Source organism: Mya arenaria, chromosome 6, assembly GCF_026914265.1.
Source record: "Mya arenaria isolate MELC-2E11 chromosome 6, ASM2691426v1".
Taxonomy (NCBI): domain Eukaryota; kingdom Metazoa; phylum Mollusca; class Bivalvia; order Myida; family Myidae; genus Mya; species Mya arenaria.
Window position 1 is genome coordinate 14833436 of NC_069127.1, and position 25465 is coordinate 14858900.

The window sequence follows — 25465 nt, forward strand, 5'->3', positions numbered from 1 at the left end:
ACACAAATTTTCGTCAATATCTATCAATCCTAACTAAAGTTATTGGGCAGAAACCATTTTTCTATTTTTAGTACCAGTGACCTTACCTTAGCTCCACCCCCCTCAAACGCAATCCCAAGCTAGCTCTGTACATAAGCTACCTACACACCAAGTTTTATCAATATCTATCAATGCTAACAAAAGTTATTGGGCGGACACCATTTTTAAATTTTTAGTAACAGTGACCTTGACCTTAGTCCTACCCCCCTCAAAAGCAATCCCAAGCTAGCTCTTTACATAAGCTACCCACACACCAAGTTTAATCAATATCTATCAATGCTATCAAAAGTTATTTGGCAAAAAACATTTTTCTATTTCAAGTAACAGTGACATTGACCGTAGCCCCTCCCCACTCAAAAGCAATTCCAAGCTAGCTCTTCACATGCTACCTACATACCAAGTTTCATCAATATCTGTCAATCCTAACTCAAGTTATTGGGCGGAAACCATTTTTCTATTTTTAGTAATAGTGACCGTGGCCTTAGCCCCTCCCCACTCAAAAGCAATTCCAATTAGCTCTTCACATAAGCTACCTACACACCAGGTTTCATCAATATCTATCAATGCTAACTTATGTTATTGGGCAGAAACCATTTTTCTATTTTTAGTAACAGGCGACCTTGACCTTAGCCCAACCCCAATATCTATCAATGCTAACTAAAGTTATTAAACAGAAACCAATGTTTGACGCCCGCCCGCCCGCCCAACGACAACCTCATAAAAAATTACATATTAGTAAACATATATATAGTTACTATGTTTGCTTATAAATAATAATAAAGTAACAAATGGAATATATGGTACCCTGTTCCAAGTTCTTGGCATTTCTTAAACATTTCATTACGATATCAACTCTCCGTGTTTCTCTTTGTGTGTAGCCTTTCTTGTCTTTGACCATCGCCAGGGCCGACTGAACACACTGCATGATCAGCCCATGAAGCTGCAGAATGAAAATGAAAATTAAAATTGATATAAGAGCACCGGAAGACAATGCAAATGTGTGTCCCCTTCTCCATATATCAAGGGGTATAACTCAACAACTCTTTAAGCCAGAAAGATCAGACGTGCTTTACATATATGCACTATCATGTCGATATGTGTACCAAGTTAAAAATCATCTTTTTGACTGCTACAACCAAATCCAGCAGTGTGCCAAAGCAATAGCAACAGCAATGACAACAAACATAAACAATTCTTTAAAATTACTCAATGACAAGTAGAGTAATAACCTTTATAACGTCTTGTTTTTTCTGTTCTCTGTCGACTTCCAGCATTTGTATGTTAAACTCAACGTCAATGTCCATTTCATCCACATCCATATTTCCCCCCTCACCAATCCCTCTTTCTTTGCCAGGCATTTGAGTGCCACTTGTTCTGTTATCAGTCCGGTCCATTTCTTCTCCTTGTTCCCTATGAAGTAAACAAATCAAATGACTTTCTTTATTAAAATGAGCGTTTAAAAAAACTCCTCATAGGCGCCAAATTAGAAACGAAAGGGGTGGTGGCACATCTGTTGTGGAACCTGCTGTCTTTTGTGAGTATTAATGGGTATATAATGACATGTACATGCTGTAAAACATGTGAAAGTACATACTGAACTGGTAATGAAAACTTAAATTAAATTAAATATTGCAAATATCTTACATTTACATCATGAGAAAGATAAGTATCAATTCGTGTTCGGAATAATTTAATCAGCTGCATAGCTATACAAATCGTATTGTAATACACATACCCCTCTATTTCGTCATGGTGACTTTGTTTCTCGCCCACGTTGTGGAAAATACTACTGACAGTTTTACCCTGCAGGTATTGAATATCCGGCATCTGGGTACTCTCCGGACATAAATCATCTATGTGGGCTGAATGCCACCGGCCGCACTGCAATTTAGATTTAAACAAATAATTAATATGCAAACAACTGTAAGTGATGTATTTGATTTTGCTTTTAGATATTTTACATTAAAAATGTTTAAAAAAAATCAAGAGTCACATGATTTGAATGCATTGGGTGAAAAAAAAAACGCTGGGGTTATTTGTGTACGATAAAAAATAATTAGCGATATTTTTAATTTGTTTTTTTACTGGGGAATTGATGGCCCTTTAGCTTTTGAAAAATCTCATTTATAAAGACTATTTTCCTTTACCTGTATCCAAATCAAATACATTTTGTTCCAATCATTTAAATCAATTGCCTTAACCATATTGTGCTCCTTCAATTTGCGAGTTCAAATAAACCTATTGTAACCTGTCCATCCAACCTATTTTTTCAACAGCTTTCATCCAACATCCAAGAGAAAAAGGTTTGAAAACAATAACCCTAACGCTTATTTATAAGATACAGTACCTGAAATCCTGTAAAGCATCCACCTGCTTTTCGGGGTAATTGTACAATGAAGACTGCGTGTACTGGAGCTCGTAACTTTTTCCGTGCCTTTTCGTATTCATCCATTACAATGTATCGGGCACAAGCTATCAGGTTTGCATTAACATCACCGGAATCACATTGTATCAACATCAAACTCTCGTCTGTTCCAGCTCTTTCCAAGTGCTGCCTAAAATATCATGATTTCATTCTTTAGATATAAGTAATATCTAATTTAATTATCATTAATGAAATATACAATTATTGGTGCACATACATTTCAAATACAAATCGAAGTGGGCTTTACAAAATGTATATCTATAAAATGCGTGTACTAACTGAACTCTGTTTGTAAATTGTTGCTCTGTGTCAAAGGATGATAATGTTTCCAGGAGGAATATTCTGTCAACATCTATGCCAATTTCCAAGCTGATAACTTTTTTATGAATTGAGGCCAGTAGCTTGCTGTGAGTTGTCACCTGTGAAAGGAGAATATCATTTATAATCAACAACAAATAAACACCAAACTATTTTAACTAGGGAAACGCGAGCTAATGCCAACAGTCATACATTTCGAGTGTAACCTCACAATTATGTCCAGAAAGTTTTTGGCCTTGCTAATCATCAGCATAATGTCAAATAGTAATAAGTTTATAAAGTTTGATATAGCAAGCAATGATTGCTAAACATAACACCCACTTTTGGCCGCTTTGTCAGAAATATATGGATGCATATTGGTTCTTAATATAAAAATGTGTTGGTATTAACTGAAGTTTCATGATCCGATGTTAATCCGTCGTCAAGCTATCGTTCGAGCTAATTGTGCTCTATGACTTACTGACCTTAACATCTATATGGTAATCTTTTGGTTCAGGGCAACCTATCACTGAATGTCACGGTCGTCGGTCAAACAATTAACAAATTATTGTGTTGACAAAGTTTTAGTAAGACTGTCGATTGTGACATTCACATCATTTATGTAATTAAAGATCAAACACAAACAATTTGGAAGAGAAGTGCAAATTGGACAGGCAGTATTTGATACAAAAGTATGGGGAAATGATGAGAATATGCTCCAGACAAAACAAAAATATAAATGTAAACAAAGTACAGTTTTTGTGTAAGTACTCAAACACAGTCATGGTTCTTGTGCTGAAACAGAGAAATGGCTTATGTGCACTGCAATTCTCATAAATATATATGTTTATGAGGTTTTAAGTCCCTACATCAAAGACTTTAGAGTTAAGCTCCAGAAAAAAATATTTATCAAGAAATAGGAGTTGTGCAACGGACAAATAGTATTATATAAATTATACTGACAAACGAAGGACAATAACTCCAAATAATACCAATGGCAGAGTTATGGTTTCTTTGGACTGCACTTGTACTGAATAAAATTCATCTGTATATGGGGTTTGAAGTCAATACTCTAAGACCTTTGGAGCAATGTTTTCCGAATTTAAACTTAAGTATAAACAAATATGGCAAATGGGATCTAATTCTGTAATAATGGACGGAAGGACTAAAAGTCTTGTGCTTTACACTTCCACTTATTGACTATCTATTTACGTTTAAAGTTTCATTTAAATTCCTTAAGTACTTATCGAAAGATAAACAGCTTTATTATTAATGCATACTGTAAAAGTGAAAGGGGGTATAATTATTTAAGCTAGATGGTTCTTGCATGCTGCTCCTGTGCTTATTGTCCTCTGTCTATGTTTCAAGTTTTATTGAAATCACATCAGAAGTTTGTTTAGTTGTTCTCGCGATACTGACGGTCGGAAAGACATGCGGACAAAGCAACTACTGTATGTTATCCCTTTGGGAATAATAAAAATGCAAGTTTTCCAAATTACTTTTAACCAAATTACTTTTAACCGTTAAACATACCTGTGCAAAAATCCGTCTGCATTTCTCCTTCTTCAACTTCAGGTACGAAACAAGGCTAACATGTGCTTGTCGTTCGTAATAGTATTTCTGAAACCTCCGTCGCTGACTTTCATCTAATTTGTTACTCCGCTCAACACTCTCAGGCGTGGCACACCATAGTAACAGCAACTTGCCGGCTTCTAAAAGCTGTAACAATGGACACGGCAGTTAACAAATAGTTAACTGACAATATTATATACATTTAGGGTATAGTATATACCAGTAGGTAGTTAGTTCTCGTACCGACAGTCGCAATTTTAACCTCATTTTGGAAGTGATATAGCAAATGCCTGGTTAATATCAATCAGGTTCTTGAAAGATTTACCTTGGTACTTACACAAACCAACAAGCAAGAACTATTTATAAGATAATATCGAAAGTTGATCACTATTAACAAAATTCTATATCAAGGATAGATCACATGCGTTGAAAAGTACCGTAAAATACTGATTATTTTTTATTCAAGGAAAATCAATCTTACATTACGACATTTTGAGCATAAGCGAATGTTACTCCCCCTGATATTAATACTTATACAAACAATCTATTTCACAAGTGTAATGCCATGCACTTTCATAGCAATTTAATGCTTCAAAACTTTCTAGTTTAAATTTTCAACTTGTACCCCCGTCAAGTTTAGAAAACGCTAAGGACAATATTCCCGGTTCTAGTGGCGTCCGAGAACTACGGCTGTCAAGCAAGGATTTGACCAGTTTTGTATACAATGTTCGGAACCAAAGCAAACAAGGCAATCTCATTTAACTCCAAATACTTTTGAATTATTTGAACAGACGATGAGCTGTTTTTCATAAAAAAATATTCATATAGCTTAAATTCAGGAGTATAGCTCGAAAAACAATCATATATAGTCCAAAAACTACTCGCATAGTGTTGTGTATGCTATCTTACTGCTGTGATATAACTGACTTTTACAACTGATTAAACTGCAAAACTTTTATTTAACCACTCTATTGCTTACCTCAATATCCTCTGCATTTTGATAAGTCTGTGAAACATCAAGTATAATTGCTGAGCATGAGTCCCTATGGTAACCAATGAAGATATCTTCTATTTTCAGCTCTTTCTTGATATTTCTGGAAAAAAATCACAATATTTGCAACTGCATGTACATGCCAATTAAACAACACGGTACATGTAAGTTATTTTTAATATACTTCGCTGAAGCAAGATCCTGCAAAAAAGCATGATGAGTACTCCGCTTTTAAAACTTTGCGTAACTTAATAATCTATTTCAACCTTAAATCTAATGCAATTCAATACCACGATAAAATCAACAAAAAAGGAGACTACCTCGCTGTGTAACAAGTGCCATCTGTTTGACTGGCGAAGTCGCTGGCCCACTTTTCTAGCTCCGACACAAGCCGTTGCTGTCTGTCATTCAAAGTGGTTTTGACAGTAAGGAAATGCTTTTCCAAGCGGTTTATTAACGGAATCGGGAATTTTTTATACACTGTCTGTTTTTCAGCAACTACGATCAGCCTGAAAACCAAGTGATATTCAACTCATGGCCTTTAGGTCTTTTTATCCACTACCATTTAATAGCAAGAGTAATATACAATACCTTTCTTAAACTCTATCTGTTCATTAATTATGATCTGTTTTATTATTGTATGCGAAACAACAAACACATGCTCACTGATATGACCGATCCAAATATTGATCAACAAAAAATAATGATACCTGAAGTTTCTATGAACAGGACACTTCACTCTGTGTGTCCCGAGTCCAAGGTCGACGTATCTCTCACCGCCGAAGTATACGTAGTACTGGTTAAGGGCATCATATAGACTCTCATACAGGTTTTCTAGGTTGAGAAGGACAACGGTGTTCCCCGTTTCCATGCAGACCTTGATCTTGTTGATGTTTCTGCATACCTTTAAGACATTTATCAATACAAAAATTATAAATATTATGAAGCTAGTGGAATGTAAAAGAGCAGCAAACTGTCCCAATATACGCCCGTTAAAATTATGATTGCTATGATTGCTCGTTTAAAAACTGTGTTATTTGTTACTCAAGTGACTGGTGTATGCCTGACATTGCTTTTTTTACTTGGCCAAGATATTCTGCCCATACACATTTTGTTTAAGTTTGATGAAGATCAAAAAATAAAGATTTTGATATTTTAGGATTCAAAGGTCATAACTCTGAATCAATTGGTGCGCCATAGCTGGTTCTATCACGCCAAGATATTCTTTTTTATGGTATAGTTTCATTTCAGTTTCATGCATAACATACCTTTAAAATCACCATTGAAATGTATTTCATTAGAATTCAATAAATATAATTTTAAAAGTATCTACTATATAGATATACTCCAGAAATGATATTGGTATATGTTACACATGAGATGGAGATGTTTTTGTGCTATATTTGTTGTTAAAGAAAATTAAGACCAATAAATTCTGCCAATATACATATTGTTTGGTGACGATTATACATAAACTATTTGAGTAGTAACGCGGTCGACAAAGCTCGTGTTATTGACGAATGTCAAGGGAAATCGCTCTAAAGTGACTGGAGCGACAAGGCTTATTTACACACAAACACAACTTGTCCAAATGTGGTGAGGATTAGACAAAAGCTCCAAAGGTAAGAGGTTGAATAACTTTACAATGACTATCTTAACCTCTAATTATTGTATTTTTTCAAATTTTACAAGAAATTACAATGGTCTTTTTTAATATATCAAACCTGCAACTAAAGAAAATAGTGCATACAAATACATTATTTAATGTTTGAATTAACTGCTTAGATTGTTTTTCTAGTTTAAATAACATTGACCTTGACCATGACCCAACCTTTAATCCCAAGAAACGTCACCAGCCAAGCTATACACAATTACATTTGTTATCACTATACAATACTCCTAGCGTAAGCTAGTGAGTTGAGACCACCAGTTTGACAAACTCTTAGACCCCGTGACATTCCCGTTCTAATACCCATTTGTTCGTTTAAGACCTGGTTAAAACACTTTTAAATCATTAATAAATTCATGTCAATACCTGTGTATATTCTTGATCACTCCTGAAACTGCTCCCAAAGATTGTGATTGGTCGTATTTCATTGCCTTTGGTTTGAAGGAGCTGCTGGATGCTAGACACCGCTCCAAAGTTTTCCGTCAGCAGAAGCATGTATCGACTTTCACTAAAAGGTTAATACAAATTTCAATCGATTAAAGAAAAGCTAGAATGAAAGGGTACCTGGTGTTTTGCTTGAACCCACAACTGCCTGAAAATAAGCATGAACGTACCTAGTCTGAGCTTACTGGACACTGTTTCTTACCCATGCACGCTTTATAACTGCAAAATTACAGTTTCCTATAAAATTCATCAGACATGTGCATATTGTCTCTGGCAACATGGCTAACCAAGGTTCGTTGAAATATATTATGGCCAAGACTATGGAAAATCCTCGACTTCTTTCTTTGAAAAAAAGCAGTGAAAAAACGAATGAAATAAAATACCTTCCTGTTTTGTGCGTGTCAAAGAGGCAAGCTTGTATAAGACCAGCAGGTGAACAGTCGGGGTCTCCTAATCTGCGTATCTGTAGAGATATTAACATATAAAATCTTTAGAATGATGCTAGTTACAAATAATTAAACGATTATAATCAAAAACAAGTAATTGCAACAGAAGCCAATGCTCAACTTTTTTCTTAGTTGTCCAGGGGGTATAATACAATAACTATTTTCACCGGACGTTATAGGCTCTACAAAATAAATGCATACTTTCATTAGAAGCATGACGTTTTTTATTTGTATTTGGATTACCTTGAATGGTGTTTACCGGCTAAAAGATAAAAAAAATGTACGCCTTTGATAATACCAATACCAATACCTTTTCTAAAAGTTTACCTCTGTATTGCATGAAATCACACGTGCTAAATGCTTTTTGAAGATTTCCTCTGGGTTAACTTGATCCAATCCACCAAAATTTCGCAGTATAGCATGAAGCATTTCATACCAAGTTGGTGGCTTATGAGATTTCTCAACGAAGTTGTATACCATTTTAACCAAGCTGAAATAATTATAAAAAATGCTTACATCTTGAAACAAATTATTTTAAAGCATTCACCCTTGAGTTGTGTTAATCAGTACCAAGGCTTTCATTTTAACAGCAAAATTAATTTGTATTTAGCATTAAAGACTTTACCTATAAAAGTCCCTTAACCCGAAGAACTCTCTCATTTTCTCTGTCGCCTGTGCAAACACATCCAGGTAGGATTTTGATAAAGGTTCTATCAAATTTCCTAGGTCTTCAGAACTTCCACAGATTCCACTGCAGTAACAAAAACAATGTTTTAAAGGGAAATATGAATATGGTACTTGAATTTATATAAATCTAACAACACGGTCATGTAACATGTCATGATTTTCTGAACACTATAATGATAATTCATAAATTAGAAAATAAAAAATGAGTGACTATAAACCAAACATTAAAAACATTATTATGCCTTATTAATTATGCATTCGAGTACCGAGCGCTGTTCTGGAGTTCCTCCAGGTCTGGGACCTCTCGCTGGACGAGAATTCCCCGGTTCATTTTCGCTGGATCTAATGCCCAGTTAGATATACCAATGAAGGCAACCTATTGATTATAATAATCATCATCCGAATTTTGTCACTATAGTGAAAAAATAGTAAGTACACACTGTACAATATGTATACACTTTTAAACCCGGTAGATACTATGTAACCCAATACAGATTCAACGTGTCTATTTTTATACCAAAAAGAGGGAAAAGGGCGGTCACTGATTACTATAACAAACCTTCAAAAATGGTTCTGGATCCTCATCGCCCTGGCAACCATCTTCCAAAAGTGGATGGAGCGTCTAAAAACAAAACGTCAACATTCAGGATATCATTCTTTATTTTAGTGTGTTGATATATTCTTTCGCTATCAAAGATGTAATATAACCTATTACATCCCTCACATACACGGACAGCAAGCGGTTATGTGTTCCTCGATTATTCAAAGGACACAAACAGCAATCATTGATATACAGTACACATGGAATGGTTTTTCGTTTCTGAGAACGGTCGATTTGGCACAAGTCTGCTGCCCCTGCGACAATGCTTTCTCTTTGAGAAGCCAAAATCATAGTTTACCTTTAATGGCATTCTTGGGCTATCCTCAGCAAGCCCAACTTCATCAAAAACAACAGCTGACACAAATATCTGCAGATGCCAAAATCATAGTTTACCTTTAATGGCATTCTTGGGCTATCCTCAGCAAGCCCAACTTCATCCAAAACAACAGCTGACACAAATGTCTGCAGATCCTTATCCTTCTGGAACTGCGCGCACTGTCTGAAAGTTCCTACAATGCCATCCGGGGTCGACAGCGGACTACATTGGAACGATACCATCTGAACCTGCAATAGAAAGTCAAATGATTTCACCATATTTGAGTTGAATTTTCTACAGTTAATCAACGCAAACAAATTTCATCAATAAGAAGCATTGCTGAGAGTATTTCTTTTTCTGACCATTCTCTATTTTAGTTGAAACAATGTTAAACAACATATATTAACTACAAATGATAAACCACCTGCTTAAGCGATTTGAACAAATCATGTTTAGCGCTGTTCCCTTGCATGGCATCTGATACTATTGTCTTTGCCAATGACTTTGAACTTCCAGGTTTCCCAACAAGAAACAAAGGTATTCTGAGCTCGATACAAACAACCATCATGAAGACGTTCTCTTTCAGAGCAGTATTTCGTGCAATGTTTTCCTCCAAAGAAACATTCTCCAGAAGGACGTCCTGGCATCTGAAAGCAAAACACACAATACACAAGAAAAAGAGCAGTCACAGAATGTCATGATCCCCCGCTGAGTGAAGCACTGTATCACGTTCGTATATTACCAGACGATATATAAATTAAACAAAGCAAATGGCAATCACTCAAATATTTAACAGCGTTGGTTATTAATTACGAGCAAACACTGCGTGTTATTTCAAAAAACATGTAATATTATTTTTTTCCTTCATTTGTAAAGGTTTGTATTACTAAAATATGGTCTAAAATTAAATCAATTTAGATATTACCGTTCAATTTCCTCCAACATCTGAGCTTCTCCGCCTTGGAGGTTGAACGGCTGGCGGAAATGCCTCACAACAGCCTGTCTGTACTCTTGTCTCGTCTTCAGGCAGGAATGGTAACACACACCAAGGGCCAGGACGAGAGCTCTCGTGATATTATCAAGTCCCTAAAATATATGTTACAAGCCTAGTTGATAAAGTCATATGTGTTCAAAATATATACATATACAATACTCAATGAGAGGTTAAAAATTAACATAACTCCTTAGAAAACATTTCATTGTCAACATCTCATACGGCGAAAGTGGTCTAGTGGTATATGTGTCCGCCTATAATCCCAGAGCACATTGGTTAAATACCACCTGGGGAACTTTCTCTGGCCTCTAACAACGGACATATTACTGGTTTCTGCCATAGTAACGGGTGCGACAGTGATTCATATCAGCTTATAGCTGTCTATATATTCGAGCTAAAATAATATCCACAAACATCACATAAAAAATTCTTCTTTTGCCAATTAAAAACAACGGATCTATATATACAATGTTAAATACAACAAACACAACTTTGAATGCAACCTTAAGTACCTGATCCAAATATATCTCTTCATCTTCTGTTTCCTCCTCTTCATCGCTGTCATCACGTGGTTGATCATCACTCCCAATAACCTTCCTGTCCATTTTCTCAAAGAGCGAGCGTCCGTCCTCACCCTGGTCATAAAACCAAGCCATCACTGTCAATACTCTTTCTACGTCTCGCAGTGACACAAAACTGCACTCATCCTACAAAAGAGAGATGGTCAAATTGAACATTGGTATCTGGTTCATATTGCAAGGCCAACGATGATACACAAGTGTGAAATGACACGTTGACATCACAATCAATGAAGTTTTTACCCTTTGCGCCCTCATATAGACTTGCGACACTGTCAGAATGCGGCTGACGACTTCAATCAAGTTTGGAATATCTGGGAGTCTGTCATCATATATCTGTAGATGTAAAGTTGTATTTAAAATAAAAACGTAATGCAATCTGTAACAATGCCACTTTTAATAAACAAATAAATTTTCAGTCGACTAGAAAGTTTATAAACAATTCATCCATGAGGTTACGTACGTATCTCCGGACCATCTGCCTGATGTAAAGTTCCTCGATCTGTGTGTTGAGTTGTCCAAAGTCCCAGACCAGGGGCAGTAAGCTTTGTGGGAGTGGTTGCACACGATACACCTAAAATGTTTAAGGAATGCATTGAAAATATTGTGTGAGCAGCAGAAAAGATACATCTAGGTTCATATCAACAACATTTAACATCAGATCTTTTTCAATGATTGTGTTTACGCAAACATTTGACAAAATCACCACAAGTAAATTTCAACACTCATCCTTTTTTCTCAGTTAAAACCAGAGGCATAATTATTGCATCAGTTATTTTAGACAGATTGATGAGCTTAGCTACACAAATTCGTGGATTGTCATTGGAAACATGTTTCTTCCACCTCAGATAAGTAGATCCAAAAGTCTAACCATGCTAGAAATTCTTATCTTGTCCACGGGCAAAGATAAAACAAGTACCCGTATGGAACTTCTTTTTAATGGTCATCACATTGTAATTACCTCCCTTGAAGACTGTCGTCTGTAGCATCATTGAAACCTTGTCTAGTGGCAATATTAAGAATGCTAATTAATTATTTCTCGCTTCAAATATCACCTTAACGCACCTTTCAAGAAATAATGCTTCACTCTCCTAAGAACTACGATTAAAATTTCGTATTTAAAGACCGATTTCACTATTAGCATAATCCGTATCACTGCGCGCATATCCATGACAACCACGAATTATCGCATATCCATACGCATTTATTTTCACTACGCACAAAAGATTTCCAGCAAAAAAAATACATTTTTACTTAAGTTTGTTTAACTGCAGTGGGAGAAAAAGCATCTACCATAGCTGCTCGTGTAAGATAGGTTCACCCCAACCCTCGCGCAGGGTGTTTTGCGGAAAATCGGTTAACCTCGTTTCCGCGTAAACACCCTACGCTCGGGTCGGGAAGAACCTTTTTTACACTCTCGGCCATTGGAGATACTTACAATCCTAAGATTCACGGTGTGAATATGTTTTTGTTTTTTTAATAAGGATAACATCGGTAACGGTAACAACAGTGACACCAGGGCTATGACAATACCTCAACTAAGATTTTCTTTTAAGAATAACAAGCTAGCTAAAGAGGATTTTTAATTTTGGAATTGTTGCTCTTTTGAGCAGTTTTATCCACGATGTAAAGGGACATTAGCAAAATTAAATATCGTAGAATTACTATTTCTTATAACTTTGTAAGCCATGAATAAAATATAGTTCTCATGAAGTTGTAAAGTGTGTAAAAAAATCAACAATGATATGACCTGAGAATGTATAATGATTTTCCCTGGATGTATTCTAAAATATGGCTTACCAGTCTCCTCATCGGTACGCGCCCTAGTCGGTCAGTCGTCTCATCGGCATCAACGTGATATCCCAGGCCGGCTTGCTCCAACTTTTTTATCAGTTCATCGGAATGTCTGCAAACATACGACCCAAATGACTTGGTAGGAAATAAGGTTAGAGCCTTTTTAAGCATTTGTTTTATACACTGTTTTTATGATTGTATGATTTTCGACCCAAATCACGTAGTTTCTACAGTACAAATATTTCGAACCGCCAGCAAATATCATTTCTGTATAAATATTTTAATAGTAAACAATTGAAATGTTTTACTTTCTGTAAGGATTGCAGGCAGCTACAATTTTTAGATTTTCACAAAGCGCCAATCGCTTCCCAGCTATAGATTTGTCACACATGATTTCCTTGATAAGTCCAATAGCTTCCGTTGTGTTAGCCTCGTCAAAGAACAAGACTGTGTACATATGGCGGCCATATTCTTCAATATTCACCCTTGCAGCGACTTCTGCCACGTTCACTTTCCGTTCGATATCTTCGGTTGTGGTTCCTCCGTGTACCTTATTTGTAAACCGATTTAAAATAAGCAAGCAAGCAATAATTTAAAAAAGTAGAAAATTAAACATGGAAATATGTAACAGATGAATTAAAACAAAATAAAAACATTATTTATTTTGTTTAAATTTGAATGTTACAATGTTCTGTTACAATGCTACACAGTGTATGCAATTGACTTTTCATGGAAATAAAATGCCAATGGATGGTGTTGGTCAACCAAATCATGTTACCAGAAATGCATTAACACTTGAGGTTGGTAAATCACTGTGAAAGTGTCCGTAGTTTTCATTAATGCAAATTAATATTCCATTAGTGTACATGTACCTTCATCAGAATCATGTTCTTTACATCGACACCAGGCGGTGACTGTAGGGCACACATAAACTTGATGAGGCGTGTTTTCCCACAACCTGTCTCACCCATGATTATTACAGGGATGTCACACCTGCAATGAATAGAGTCATCTTAGTGTACATGAATTGTTAAAATGACACAACTTGTTTGTATTAGCCATTTCTCAGTTCCATGACGATATGAATGCCCTACATGTACACGGTAGGTTATTCATGTTATTTAGCATAGTTTTTACTTAGCAGTACAATGCAATGATGTATATTAGATCCAATGAAATAAAACACTTGCAAGATTACTTAATAAACCAAGATTTACACAGAGACTTTTAAATCCCACCTGAATCTCATATAGATGGCCATGATTTTTTTCACATTGTCAGTGGTAAGTTCGTACGTGGAATCAGGGTCATGCGGAAATTCTACGCCCATAATGCTGCACAGCTTCATGATTTTCTGATCTCTGTTGAAGAAAATGCAAGAAAGTTTCTAAAAATTAGCTGAACATCCTCACAGAAGAATTACCTTTGAAATGATAAAATAATTTATTGTAGAGAAACAATTGGTTTAACCAAGGAACCCAGAGCCTTAAGTCTTGAAAACTGCAAATGTATTTGTTTTAAAAAATCCTTATTTGTTAAACACATTAGACATACAAACATCTGAATTACCTGGGCAATGCATCAAAATTCTCCCTGATTGGTGCACGGTTGCGAACCAAGGAGTCGTACAGTTGCTGGCTCATGATTTTTTGTTCTAATATGTCGTCGGTTTGTTGGTCAACTAGGTTGCCTGTATTGCGGTCGATATAGAACCCCAGGAACGTAAAAGTGAAACGGTCCGAATTGAAAAACAAGTACGGATGAGGACTGAAATGAAATGAGAGTGGTTAAGATTATTTATGTTTAAATCTTTCTTATATTAAGATGTATGTGCCGTCCATGATTACATCAAGTTCTAAAACAACAGCACCACAAACGGAAACTTTTTTCTTGGTTGATCCAGAGGCCTAACTAAAAAAAACATTGAAGCTAACGTTATGTCATTTCCTTAATATGGCTTATGTTTTTTGCACAATAGTGACACGTAATAGTAACTCCATGGCTATGACAATAGAAAAAAATAGACAATCCAACAAGCTATTATTTCGTTTTAAACGCTAACATATCTAGTTACCTAGATTCCCATGTTCGACGCATTTGGTAAAGCTCTAGCTCATCTTCATCCTCGGTGTCAATGGCGTCTTGTTGAATCATCCCAGGGGATTCCTCACTCATGCTCAACGATCGTGTAGAAAAGTCCTACACAGTCATGTTATATTTTTGATAGTCCCAAAATCAAAGATAATAGCAATACAATATTTAAAATGTTTTATATTAAATGTTAGGAAAAGTGTTCAATTAAATTATTTGGTTAAAACTAGTTATGCACATCATTTGACGAAAATAATAAATGTATCACCTTTTTCCAAAAAATGGGATTTTCAACATATTTTTAAGATAACATTGAATTTACCTGCAATCCAATAGAAGCAAACATTAAAAACATCCAACTGAATAACAACAATCGGCTATACATGTATACGTTTATCTGAGCTTACCCTAGACATCTGAATCAGAAATCTCAAGACAAATATTCCGAACCCTGGTAGGTCCTCGGCCGCGGCCACAGATACAAACTGGTTCTGTTCGAAGTCAACCAGCTGAGTGTTCAGGAACCAGACAAAGTGGTTTAACTCTGACCAGGAAGGGTCCCGTACGCCACAATGCCTGAGTGGTACAGTTATGAATATCTTTCAAACTGAACAAAGCAGCCAATATTTTCAATTGATAATATGTTATACACCGGCATTATGTTACAGCGACCATACAAAGCTTTGTAACAAACGACTGTGCATTGTTACCTCTTGATAAAGTGATATGAAACAATTTTAGTTGAATAAATGTAGAAATGATTCATAATTTGTTCAATAAAGATTCGCCTATATATTGTAGGTAAAGACCAAACTAATATAAAAAGCATAAAAAATATTCTACCATCTGGCATTTACTCATATCATATTTTTGCTTCAAGTCTGCATTACACACCTGAGCAGAACCACCAGGCATGTTTTGGGATCGCCTTCCGGTTCAAGTGGATTGACAGAGTCCAGTGTCAGCTGCTGATCTAGCCTCAACAGGTACTGGAACGTTCGCTGGAATACAGGACTCCGGAACTGCTTTTCATCGAAAAGCTGGTCCGTTGGCATAAAATCTGCAATTAGATTTAAAATCAATAGCTTTCATTCAAATTGCAAGTCTAATTGTATGATAAGTTAATACCTTATTCATTATTTCTTATAAAGAATAAGGAACTAGAACCTTATTCCTTATTCAAAATGTGTAATTGCAAAAATGCATAGAATCACTTTTTTGTAATGTATTTCGTCTTTTAATACCAATTAACGAACTTTGTTTAATAAGACAATGCACGAAAACATCAAATAAGGTATAGGGAACTAGTTTCTTATTCCGTATTTAATTATCACGCAATGTGCCTTAGTATACCTGTTTCCTTTATTGTTTTGCATCCGTTAAAGACAAAAATGTATTTTGATATACATCAGTATTTTCCATTAGTTGCACCCATTTATGACATGCAAGCATAGACAAAACAAATCCTAGGAAAAAGAAACATTGAAATTGAAACTTATTCCTTATTCCTAATCATAAAAGGAACTGGCTCGATCGTATTGATCGTTTGGCTATGCAACTTTTGTTCAAGCAAAAACTTGTATATTCAGTGAGATTTAGTACTTTATAAAGAGCAATAAGTCGAATAAGGATTAAGGAACTGAAGTATGTTAACAAACTTTTTGTTTAGACAAGTGTTGAATAGTCAATCGATCAATACATGAAGAAATAATAATTTTAAAACTTTAAACCAGTTCCTTATTTGAAATATGGAATAAGGATAAAGTTCCATGTTCCTCTTTCGTGAATTCCTTTTCTGTCTCTGATTGCATGTAATAAATGGTGCAGCTTAAGGAAAAAACTTCTGACGTTTTATCAAAAGTTTTTTTTCTTTAAAAAACCGATGAAAAAAAATAAAGGAAGTAGGGATATTGCGACGAGGTTGAATAAGGAATAAGAAACTTTCCTAGTTCCTTATTTGACATTTAAGTGTATTGTTACATTTCATAAAGTTACTTAATTCGTATGAAAAGACGAAACACGTTACTCATCACATTACAAGGAAGTCAGTGTATGCCTATTTGCAAACACACATTTGAATAAGGAATGTAATAAGGAACTAACTCCATCAGCTAGTGGATGTTAACGTTCATCTGTTTTATAAGTTTGTCTTAGGAATAGCTTAAAATATAAACTCAATACCTCCTCTAATTGGAAAGCAAGCCGACAACAGCGCTGAAATTTATTATTGTATTAAAATCAATAGAACTGGTTGCATTTAAAAAGAATATACGATTGCTTATCAGTTTTACTACATAGAATTTCAGAAAAACATACCTTGCAGAGCATTTCTGTCAGAATATATTTGCAGGCTTTCAACAGGTGAGCGGCAGGTCGAATCCGGAAATAATGTGAACACCGGATGTACATAGTGGGCTTCTTTATCCTGCAAAAAATGATTTATGAATGAACAATATATATGCAAAAAGCTACAGAAACATGCTCAGTAGCAAAAAGTTTAAACATAAACCCGGTTTAGTGGCAATGGGCAAACGCCTAAGACATAGAACACAAAATCACAAACAATAACATAGAACAGCACAAAACTCTACAAACAGCACAGTGCATATATATATATATATATATAATTGGTATGTTTATCAAGAATTGTTAGGTACCGCCTTGGAACAAGCCCGAATTTTTAAACGACAGCTTGGCATAAAAAGGCAATCAAACCCTGCTATATAAAATCCCAAACTGGAGCTAGCCCTCAAAAAACATTTTATCAATGTACGGCATGTGGCCGAATGCTTATTTCAACTGTCCGTTACATATCTTTAATTTTATAGTCAAATACTAAATTTAGAACATATTTTGCATTTACATTTCCATCAGATGCTTGGAACATAATCGGCATTGCTTCTATGAGATACAAATCATGCACGGATCTCCGCCAGACGTATCCCGACTTGTCGACCAAACAGTTAAGAATCAGCAGGTTGAACAACATGTAGTCCACACCTTCCTGGACCTGCAATTTACCACAACATGTACAATGCACCAACGTTAGGATATACATGAAAAGTATAGGTATGCCCTCAAGAAAGGTATACATTATGTTTAATATTGCAAAGCAGTAAAAATAATTACCTGGGACATTCTATCATATTGATAATTTGTACTGAGATTCTTTACAAATAGCACAATATTCTATTAAATCCTTAAATAATCAATATCTTGTGCAAACAAACAATAATACATTTAATAAAATGCACTTTTATTGATTGCATTATTTTACATTGTGTTCCACTTATACTCGTTGGTCAATTATTTCGACGTTCAACTAATACAACAACACTCTGCTAATACCTCATGGTTCATATTAAGATGGAATATTCGTGCGGACTGCTTTCGTGGGTCTGGCGTGTGCTCCAGAAGTGTCTGCGTGAAATTATGCAAGTTGATCACTTTTTCCTGCAGAGGTATCGACACTTTTTGTGTGTCAATCCACTTGTTTTTACGATGTATCTGAGCTTGCACTTCCTCATCTTTCCGATTTACAAACAATGTTTTACCAACCCCGGCTCTGGTTGATTTTATAACACGCACTGTTGATCTAAAACAGGGATTAAATCAGAGAAGTCACAGACTGCCATATTCCCCGCCGAATTAAAAACAGTATTTAGTTCGCCTTTCGACAAAGGATATCAATGAAAAATTATAAAGCGCAATGACTCATTTTAAACTGCAGCCATAGCTATGGTAACAGTGCAGGGCACTTCTCCTCAATGGCTTTTCAAGTTATGCTCTAAACAAGAAATGAGTATTAACAACGGGTAATTACAAAATGAAACTGGAGACAGTGTTATGTTGTCTTAGTACTGCCCTTTTCCTCAATGGGATATACCTGAAGTTTATATAGGAAGTTTGAAGTCTGCCTCAGAGACTTCTGAAGTTATGCCCCGGACAAAAATAAGAATGAACATTACAAAGGGCATCAACTCAAAATATTCATACGTCAGAGGTATGGATTCTATGAATTGCACTTTTTCTCATTGAGATCTCCTTGTATAAGAAATTTGGAATCAATATCTAAGTAAGAAAATTAACAACATACAATAAAATAACTACACCAGGAGTTATAGTTCATGTGCACTGCACCTCTATGAAAAGGATATGTCTGAATTAATTTTGAATTTAATACCTCAAGGACTATTCAACTTATGCTCCGGACAAAACAAATAAGTGTTAAGATTAAAAAATGGCAATAACAAAAATACTGTAACCAGAGTTATGGTCCCTGTGCATTGCACATTTCCTCAATGAGATCTATATGTATAAGGAGTTTGAAGTAATTACCTCAAAGAGTCTTGAGGCAATAAATAATTATGAAGGGTAATATTTACAATAGAATACGTTCACTACACTTCTTCCCAGTTAGATATATCTGTTTAAGATGTTTGAAGTAAATACTTCAAAGACTTAATGGTTTTGCTTCGGACAAAATTAAGTATAACAATTAACAACGGGCAATAACTAAAAAAATACTGCGTCCATAGTTATGGTGCTTGTGCAGTGAGCTTTTCCTCAATGCGATCTATCTGTATAGGACGTTTGAAGTCAATATATCAACGACTTTCCAAGTTCTACCATTACTATATCCCCTTTGCCTTTCGGCGGGGAATAATAAATGATTATGACCATATTTTTTTTTTCGAATTCTTTATTTTTGGTTATAACAAGAGCTGTCAAGGGATGGACGAATATACTCGTAACCGCTACCTGGTTACAGGAATAGTAAAATATTTCCATTTGGAAATAGACACTTGAATGAATGTATTTTATGGTGATAAACCGATATACCAAACCCATGTACCATTATTATTTATTTCGATCGACCTTTTAGTGCTAATGAATTTTAAAAGGGACCATTTCCCATAAGTTCTTAACAAAGGAACTTATCCTTTGGACGAAAAATAAGTATATACAATGGAACAAAGACAGAGGTGTTGTTCCAATGCACTGCACTTCTCCTAAATCAGGTCTCTCCGTATAGGATGTTTGAAGTCAATATCTCAAAGACTTGGACCCTGTACAAAAGACAAGTCTAGAAATTGAAACAATAGGCAATATACTAAAATTACCAAAAACAGACTTATGGTTCCAGAGCACTTCATGTCCTCCCAATTAGACCTATCTGTATTGGATGTTTGTCTACAATACCTCAAAGACTTTTGGAGTTATACAACAAAGACTTTAGGCAAAAACTTCGTTAAAACACTATGGCATACTGTCAAAGTGAAAGGGGGAGATAATGTAGCAATGACTGAAGTTACAAGTATGGTTCTTCCGCACTGTACTTGCGCACATTGACTCTATCTATGTTTTAAGTTTCACTGAAATCCCATCAGTAATATTTTAAAGTTATTTTCTGTATAATGTTGTGATGGAAGGATGGTAGGACAAAAGGGGAACGGACGGACAAAGCGGCACAAAATGCTCTTCCTTCGAGAAGCATTACGATTCAAGTAGTTTATACCTTTTAAAATCTACCATGGCTGCACATGGTTTGTCACAAAATGCCGGAGCCTCCAAATGACGAGTCACATATTCTTTTAATTGGCGTCCATTGACAGGACCAACATGCCTGACACATTTCTCCAGATACGATACAATCGTCGATCGATATTCGTTGTCTGATCCACATATCACAAACAAGCGGTACTTGATATCTAGTAAATATATTTCAATAGGTTTACAACATTTAGTGAACTTCTTGATTAAATTTTTATTTATTGTTAATCTTCCTGAAGATATTTATACTTTTATGGTCGGTATGGATTACATAAACAATTGAATACATGCTAGTACATGCATGTTTCAACACATCAAACATCTAGTTTAATCATAAGCAATACCTAGACGAGTCTGACAATATTTTATAAACAGCCTTAAACTGTAAAGTTTTAGCAAACATCTCCTAAGCTACCATGAGAGTGCTGAATATCCAACAGAAGCTCTTCCAGGCACTGTTCCGCTGCCTCGCTGACATCAAAATCCAGCAGATCTGCGTAGAGGAGGCAGTGAATTTTACCAGAGCTGTCATATATCGCCCGTCGCCAAAATATGCTCACCTGATATTTTTCGAACGTTAAAAACACATCAATAAAGCGATACTATAATGAACATGTACATATCAGATGGAACACATAACTGACAAAGCAACACATTAATCTCAAATATGACACATTTGTTGGAGGTTATACATTTACAAATGAGTGTGCTTTATATGTTTGTGGTATTGCATAATATGTTTTATATTTCTAATGTTTCATCCTTCTTATTCATTGCTGGTGCAAAGAAAAACAAGAAAATGAGACATTACCTCATCTGCTGTGGTGTCTGAGGTACACACGAGGACTTCATCGGACTGCGGCAGGGGTTGCTCAGAATCGTGCATGTAGATTGACAGTGCGACACGTAGAACTTCATCTATCAATAAATAAATAATCTGAAAATTTTATCTTCTGCATTTCTTGGGCATTGTACGTCTGTTACACATTGCAACTAACGCATTTATTTAACTTGTTTTGCATCATGAAACAACAAACATATTTTTGTACATTGTAGAACGTTCTAAATTCTATGTAAAACACTTTGGAGGTATTCACGAAGGTATTCAATGGCCAAATATTACCCAAAAAGGAAAATACAGTATGAGTAACAACATGCTATAAATTCATGAAAACCTGATTAATAAATACAAAAACTTATAGACATGTGGGAAGTTTCAAACAAGGTAAGTATAATGTAATTAAGACATATAAAATGAATTGCTAAAAAGTATTGTTCTCACTATTTTGTGAGTGGGGCGAGAATCATTTAATGTTTGAAAATTTTGGAATAAACTGTTAAAAAAAATCATCGTTTTGGTGCCCGAAATGGAGTTAATTACGTTTTTACTAACATACATTTTAAAGAAGGAATTTACAAATTTAAATAGCAAATCATGAAGGGAAACGATGTGGATATATAATCTTGCATGTTGAATTCATTTAAGGGTAAATGAAAATATGCTCAACTAGTAGCGCAGAATGACGTCAATGAAAAGTATTCCAGTGTAAAACAAGACAATACCAAATGGATGTATCACACTGGGTACGTCATGTGAAAAAATATAATATTTGTTTCCGGTTAAATATTTACTACGTAAAAACGTATCCATGGGACCTCACTTTAAGTACAAAAAAAACTGATAAAAAAGTAGTATTACCGCTTGGGCAAACAACGAGGTTCGGCTGCTGTTCCACATACACTGGCGGCATGTTTCTTGTGATATTCCGCATGTCTATAAATTAAATATGCGTTATATTAATAAATATAAGGGGCTCGTTTTTTAATATAATACATAAAATATATTCATTTTTTAAGTTAGGTTACGAATGCTTAACAAGCATATGTTATGTCTAAATTCAATATGCATTGCTAACTTTTTACATGTTTGTCAATGAGATCATTTCCGTTGGTGAAAGTACTCAAGGACTTTTATTCTGACTGGCATGTAGCTTCTATATTCCTTACTGAGTGTTTATAGTGTGATGTCAAAAAAATATCTGTCACATGACTGCTCAATACCGCTTGAGCGTTCTAGCAATGTTTAAACACTCAAGACAAGACTTGACCGTAATACAACTTTGTTACTTGATATACTTCCATTTTTAGAAACCCCTTTTTTAAACCTAATTGTGGAAACATATTAAATGGTACATTCTAAAACACCAACACTTGGCAAATAAATCTCACTCCTTTAAAGTGACCACCATCAAATGGAAATTAATTGTATATAAATAGATAAAAGTTGATTTACAAAACATATACATGTATATATGAATCAACCTTTTTGTCATATTTCATACATGACCCCAGGTGGAAGTTTTGTTTTGTGTCATTGGATATTTACCTGTCTCAGCAAGCATGTTGAGGATGATTCCCAAATGTTCCAGACTTAAATAATCACTGATATTCGATGAGATCGAGCCAAGGAAGTTTTTCCACAATTCTGTCAGATCATTTATCAGTGGTTTTACACCAGTTTTCCTGCAAAACAAACAAACCTGAATGTATAAAACCGGTTAACATGTCTTGAATATTTCATGTTTATCAACAACCGAAAACGATGGTCTACTGGTATGAGTGTCCGCCTCTCACTAGGTAGTGGGTTTACTTCCCACCAAGGGAAACCCGCCCCCACATTGCTTCGCCAGTAATTAAATAGTTCATCAAATATCGCAAAACATTTTCAATATCTAGAGATGTTACTATCACAGGGTTATGTTGCAGTTCTCCATTTTGGTACAAATACATAATGCCATAAAACAATTTCTGATTTTTATTCTCTATCTTGGGTAATGATCAAATACATTGTTTGTCAGGAGAAACAATTTGGGAACAACACAACACAGTTACAGGTCTTTTTTGCTGGTGTTTGTTTGTTGTTGTTGTTTTTTGTTTGTTTGTTGCTGTTTTATGGTGATGTTTTTTTTTTTCTTTTGGGGGTGGGGGGGTATACACAAGTTGATATTGCTAGTAGTCAATCTTACAATTTGCACTCACAGCTTGCATTGTTGTTGTTTTTATATCATGCATTTTATCATATTAAGGAAGGCAATTTTGTATTAATTGGTCACGGTGTTATGATATTACGATATCAAATTGCCATCTATATGATGTTTCAAGTTGCATTCACATTTGTTCAAAAATAAACATGTTATAATGAAATAAAATCCATTTGCTTAAGCACTTCACGGTTATGCGAGGCCATTTGTGAACAATGGGCAACATAATTATAGTTCTTAAAATGTGCAATGAAATATTATTATTAATCAATATTTAAATTTGCATAGGTAATTTGGTAGCAACGGGTCACAGAATTATGTTTATTGTACAACGCACGCAGTTCAAAGGGCACCCGCAAATGCTTTGCAAGGCCAAAATAATTCACTAAAATGTTTACTTTTCATGCCCAACACTGGTGACAGATTGCTTGATCACAGAGCTGATTGATGTTTTTGTGTGACTCCACCCAGAAAACATAGGATTGGTATGTTGTAAGTCTTTAACATCGTATTGATTCATCTCACCGTCTTCATTTGCTTCCCCAGTTTGGTCCATGCACCAAATCATGGCTGAAGAGAACAATGACCTACCATAAACTAAGAAGGAAATATTATTGCTGGAGAGGTAGCTAGTGATAAATCGTACAAATTTAAAAAATTTGAATATGAATGCATTTTAAAAAACAAATTACTTTCTGATCAACACAATTGGTGATGATTTTGCAAGATTTCTTTCAAATAAACATTCATAACAGTTAAACAATAACTTGTGTCCAGCAAACAAACTCATTTTATTCACATATGTTAGGCATTTCACTATTGGATTAGTTTATTGTATGGGCAATTATTTTGTATACACAAAATAACGTAGCGCTTGTAAACATATCTGCTTTCAAAGTAGAAACTCTAGATAGTTGCACAAAAAGGACGTAAGAAACACATATCATAATTTTTATGTTCTTTTGTGCATCTTTCTAGACTTTCTACCGTTAAATTACGCCTTTGTTGTTACCTTCTGTGACATCACACTCGTCAATATCTTCCTGGTTCACAATATGAACAGATTTCCTAGCAACTGTTTCATCACACCCGGCCTCTACCAACTCCCGGACAAATCTAGCGATCTTCTCATCACCAAAGGCACTCATTTCCTCCTGATTGTCTATTTCATCTATTGTCTCTTCAGGTTCATTGTCTCGCCCAAATAATTGCCTTTTAGCTTTCTCCATGGCCAGTACTACGTCTTCTGTATATTGAAACGGTAATATGGGTTAGCTGTTGATGATTTATTTATATCAAATTATGAATTTGGTCAGGATATAGAATGTGACAGCTAGACTGTAAAAAAGTATCCAAACCTTGCGTGCAGTTTTCTTTCACAGCAGACATGAGGTGGTAAATTCTTAGTGATGGTTCCTCGTCTGTCCCCATTTTTACGAGCTCTCGTTGCAATATCACAAGCTGAGCTATGGTGAAGAAGTTCAGGTAAAGATAAATCTTCCTCTTCTCTTTTATGAACTCGAGCCATTCACCGTAACACTTCTCCATAAATTCAGCAATCTTGGGAACCATATCTTCCAGCGCTTCAGTATCTGACCTTCGACCCTTGAACACAAGTAAAAACATATCTCATAAACATAAACACTAAAACAATACAAAATACAACAGTGGAAAGTTATGAAATGAGAAAAGGCTTCAAGGCATCTTGATATACATTTAAACTTACTTTCAGTTTTGGAATATATTTCCCTTTTCCGAATTCCAGTGTCGCACACACCGGTCTATCATGTCCAGGGGAACATACGAAGTTTGCATTCCAGCCATTGAACAGTACACAACCAGACGAGCAGAGTTTCAGGTAAACAATTCCCAAACGGGTCATGCTGTCAAATATCTGAACAAAAAAATCATCATCAATTATTGACAA

At 35.3% G+C, this 25465-nt stretch overlaps 1 protein-coding gene across 10 annotated transcripts in view; it reads right to left on the bottom strand.

Moving 5' to 3' along the window:
* Positions 1-25465, bottom strand: part of LOC128236642 (E3 ubiquitin-protein ligase rnf213-alpha-like) — a 104771-nt gene that overhangs the window by 32273 nt on the left and 47033 nt on the right. For all 10 annotated transcript variants that reach the window (XM_052951642.1, XM_052951645.1, XM_052951646.1 and 7 more), the window contains 41 exons: positions 25265-25432; positions 24897-25143; positions 24551-24784; positions 23937-24108; positions 22884-23020; positions 22197-22271; positions 21309-21415; positions 20913-21057; positions 20463-20655; positions 18293-18539; positions 17808-17954; positions 17261-17369; positions 15839-16004; positions 15352-15520; positions 14928-15052; positions 14423-14620; positions 14092-14214; positions 13726-13846; positions 13162-13403; positions 12860-12965; positions 11523-11633; positions 11303-11395; positions 10994-11188; positions 10413-10573; positions 9912-10134; positions 9565-9735; positions 9130-9192; positions 8837-8946; positions 8509-8634; positions 8211-8373; positions 7821-7900; positions 7360-7501; positions 6035-6228; positions 5645-5833; positions 5313-5427; positions 4295-4480; positions 2744-2883; positions 2387-2594; positions 1775-1920; positions 1269-1449; positions 844-979 (listed from right to left, as the gene is read on the bottom strand). In XM_052951642.1, coding sequence (XP_052807602.1) covers positions 844-979; positions 1269-1449; positions 1775-1920; positions 2387-2594; positions 2744-2883; positions 4295-4480; positions 5313-5427; positions 5645-5833; positions 6035-6228; positions 7360-7501; positions 7821-7900; positions 8211-8373; positions 8509-8634; positions 8837-8946; positions 9130-9192; positions 9565-9735; positions 9912-10134; positions 10413-10573; positions 10994-11188; positions 11303-11395; positions 11523-11633; positions 12860-12965; positions 13162-13403; positions 13726-13846; positions 14092-14214; positions 14423-14620; positions 14928-15052; positions 15352-15520; positions 15839-16004; positions 17261-17369; positions 17808-17954; positions 18293-18539; positions 20463-20655; positions 20913-21057; positions 21309-21415; positions 22197-22271; positions 22884-23020; positions 23937-24108; positions 24551-24784; positions 24897-25143; positions 25265-25432 — 6364 coding nt within the window. The remainder of the gene's footprint in view (positions 1-843; positions 980-1268; positions 1450-1774; positions 1921-2386; positions 2595-2743; positions 2884-4294; positions 4481-5312; positions 5428-5644; positions 5834-6034; positions 6229-7359; positions 7502-7820; positions 7901-8210; positions 8374-8508; positions 8635-8836; positions 8947-9129; positions 9193-9564; positions 9736-9911; positions 10135-10412; positions 10574-10993; positions 11189-11302; positions 11396-11522; positions 11634-12859; positions 12966-13161; positions 13404-13725; positions 13847-14091; positions 14215-14422; positions 14621-14927; positions 15053-15351; positions 15521-15838; positions 16005-17260; positions 17370-17807; positions 17955-18292; positions 18540-20462; positions 20656-20912; positions 21058-21308; positions 21416-22196; positions 22272-22883; positions 23021-23936; positions 24109-24550; positions 24785-24896; positions 25144-25264; positions 25433-25465) is intronic.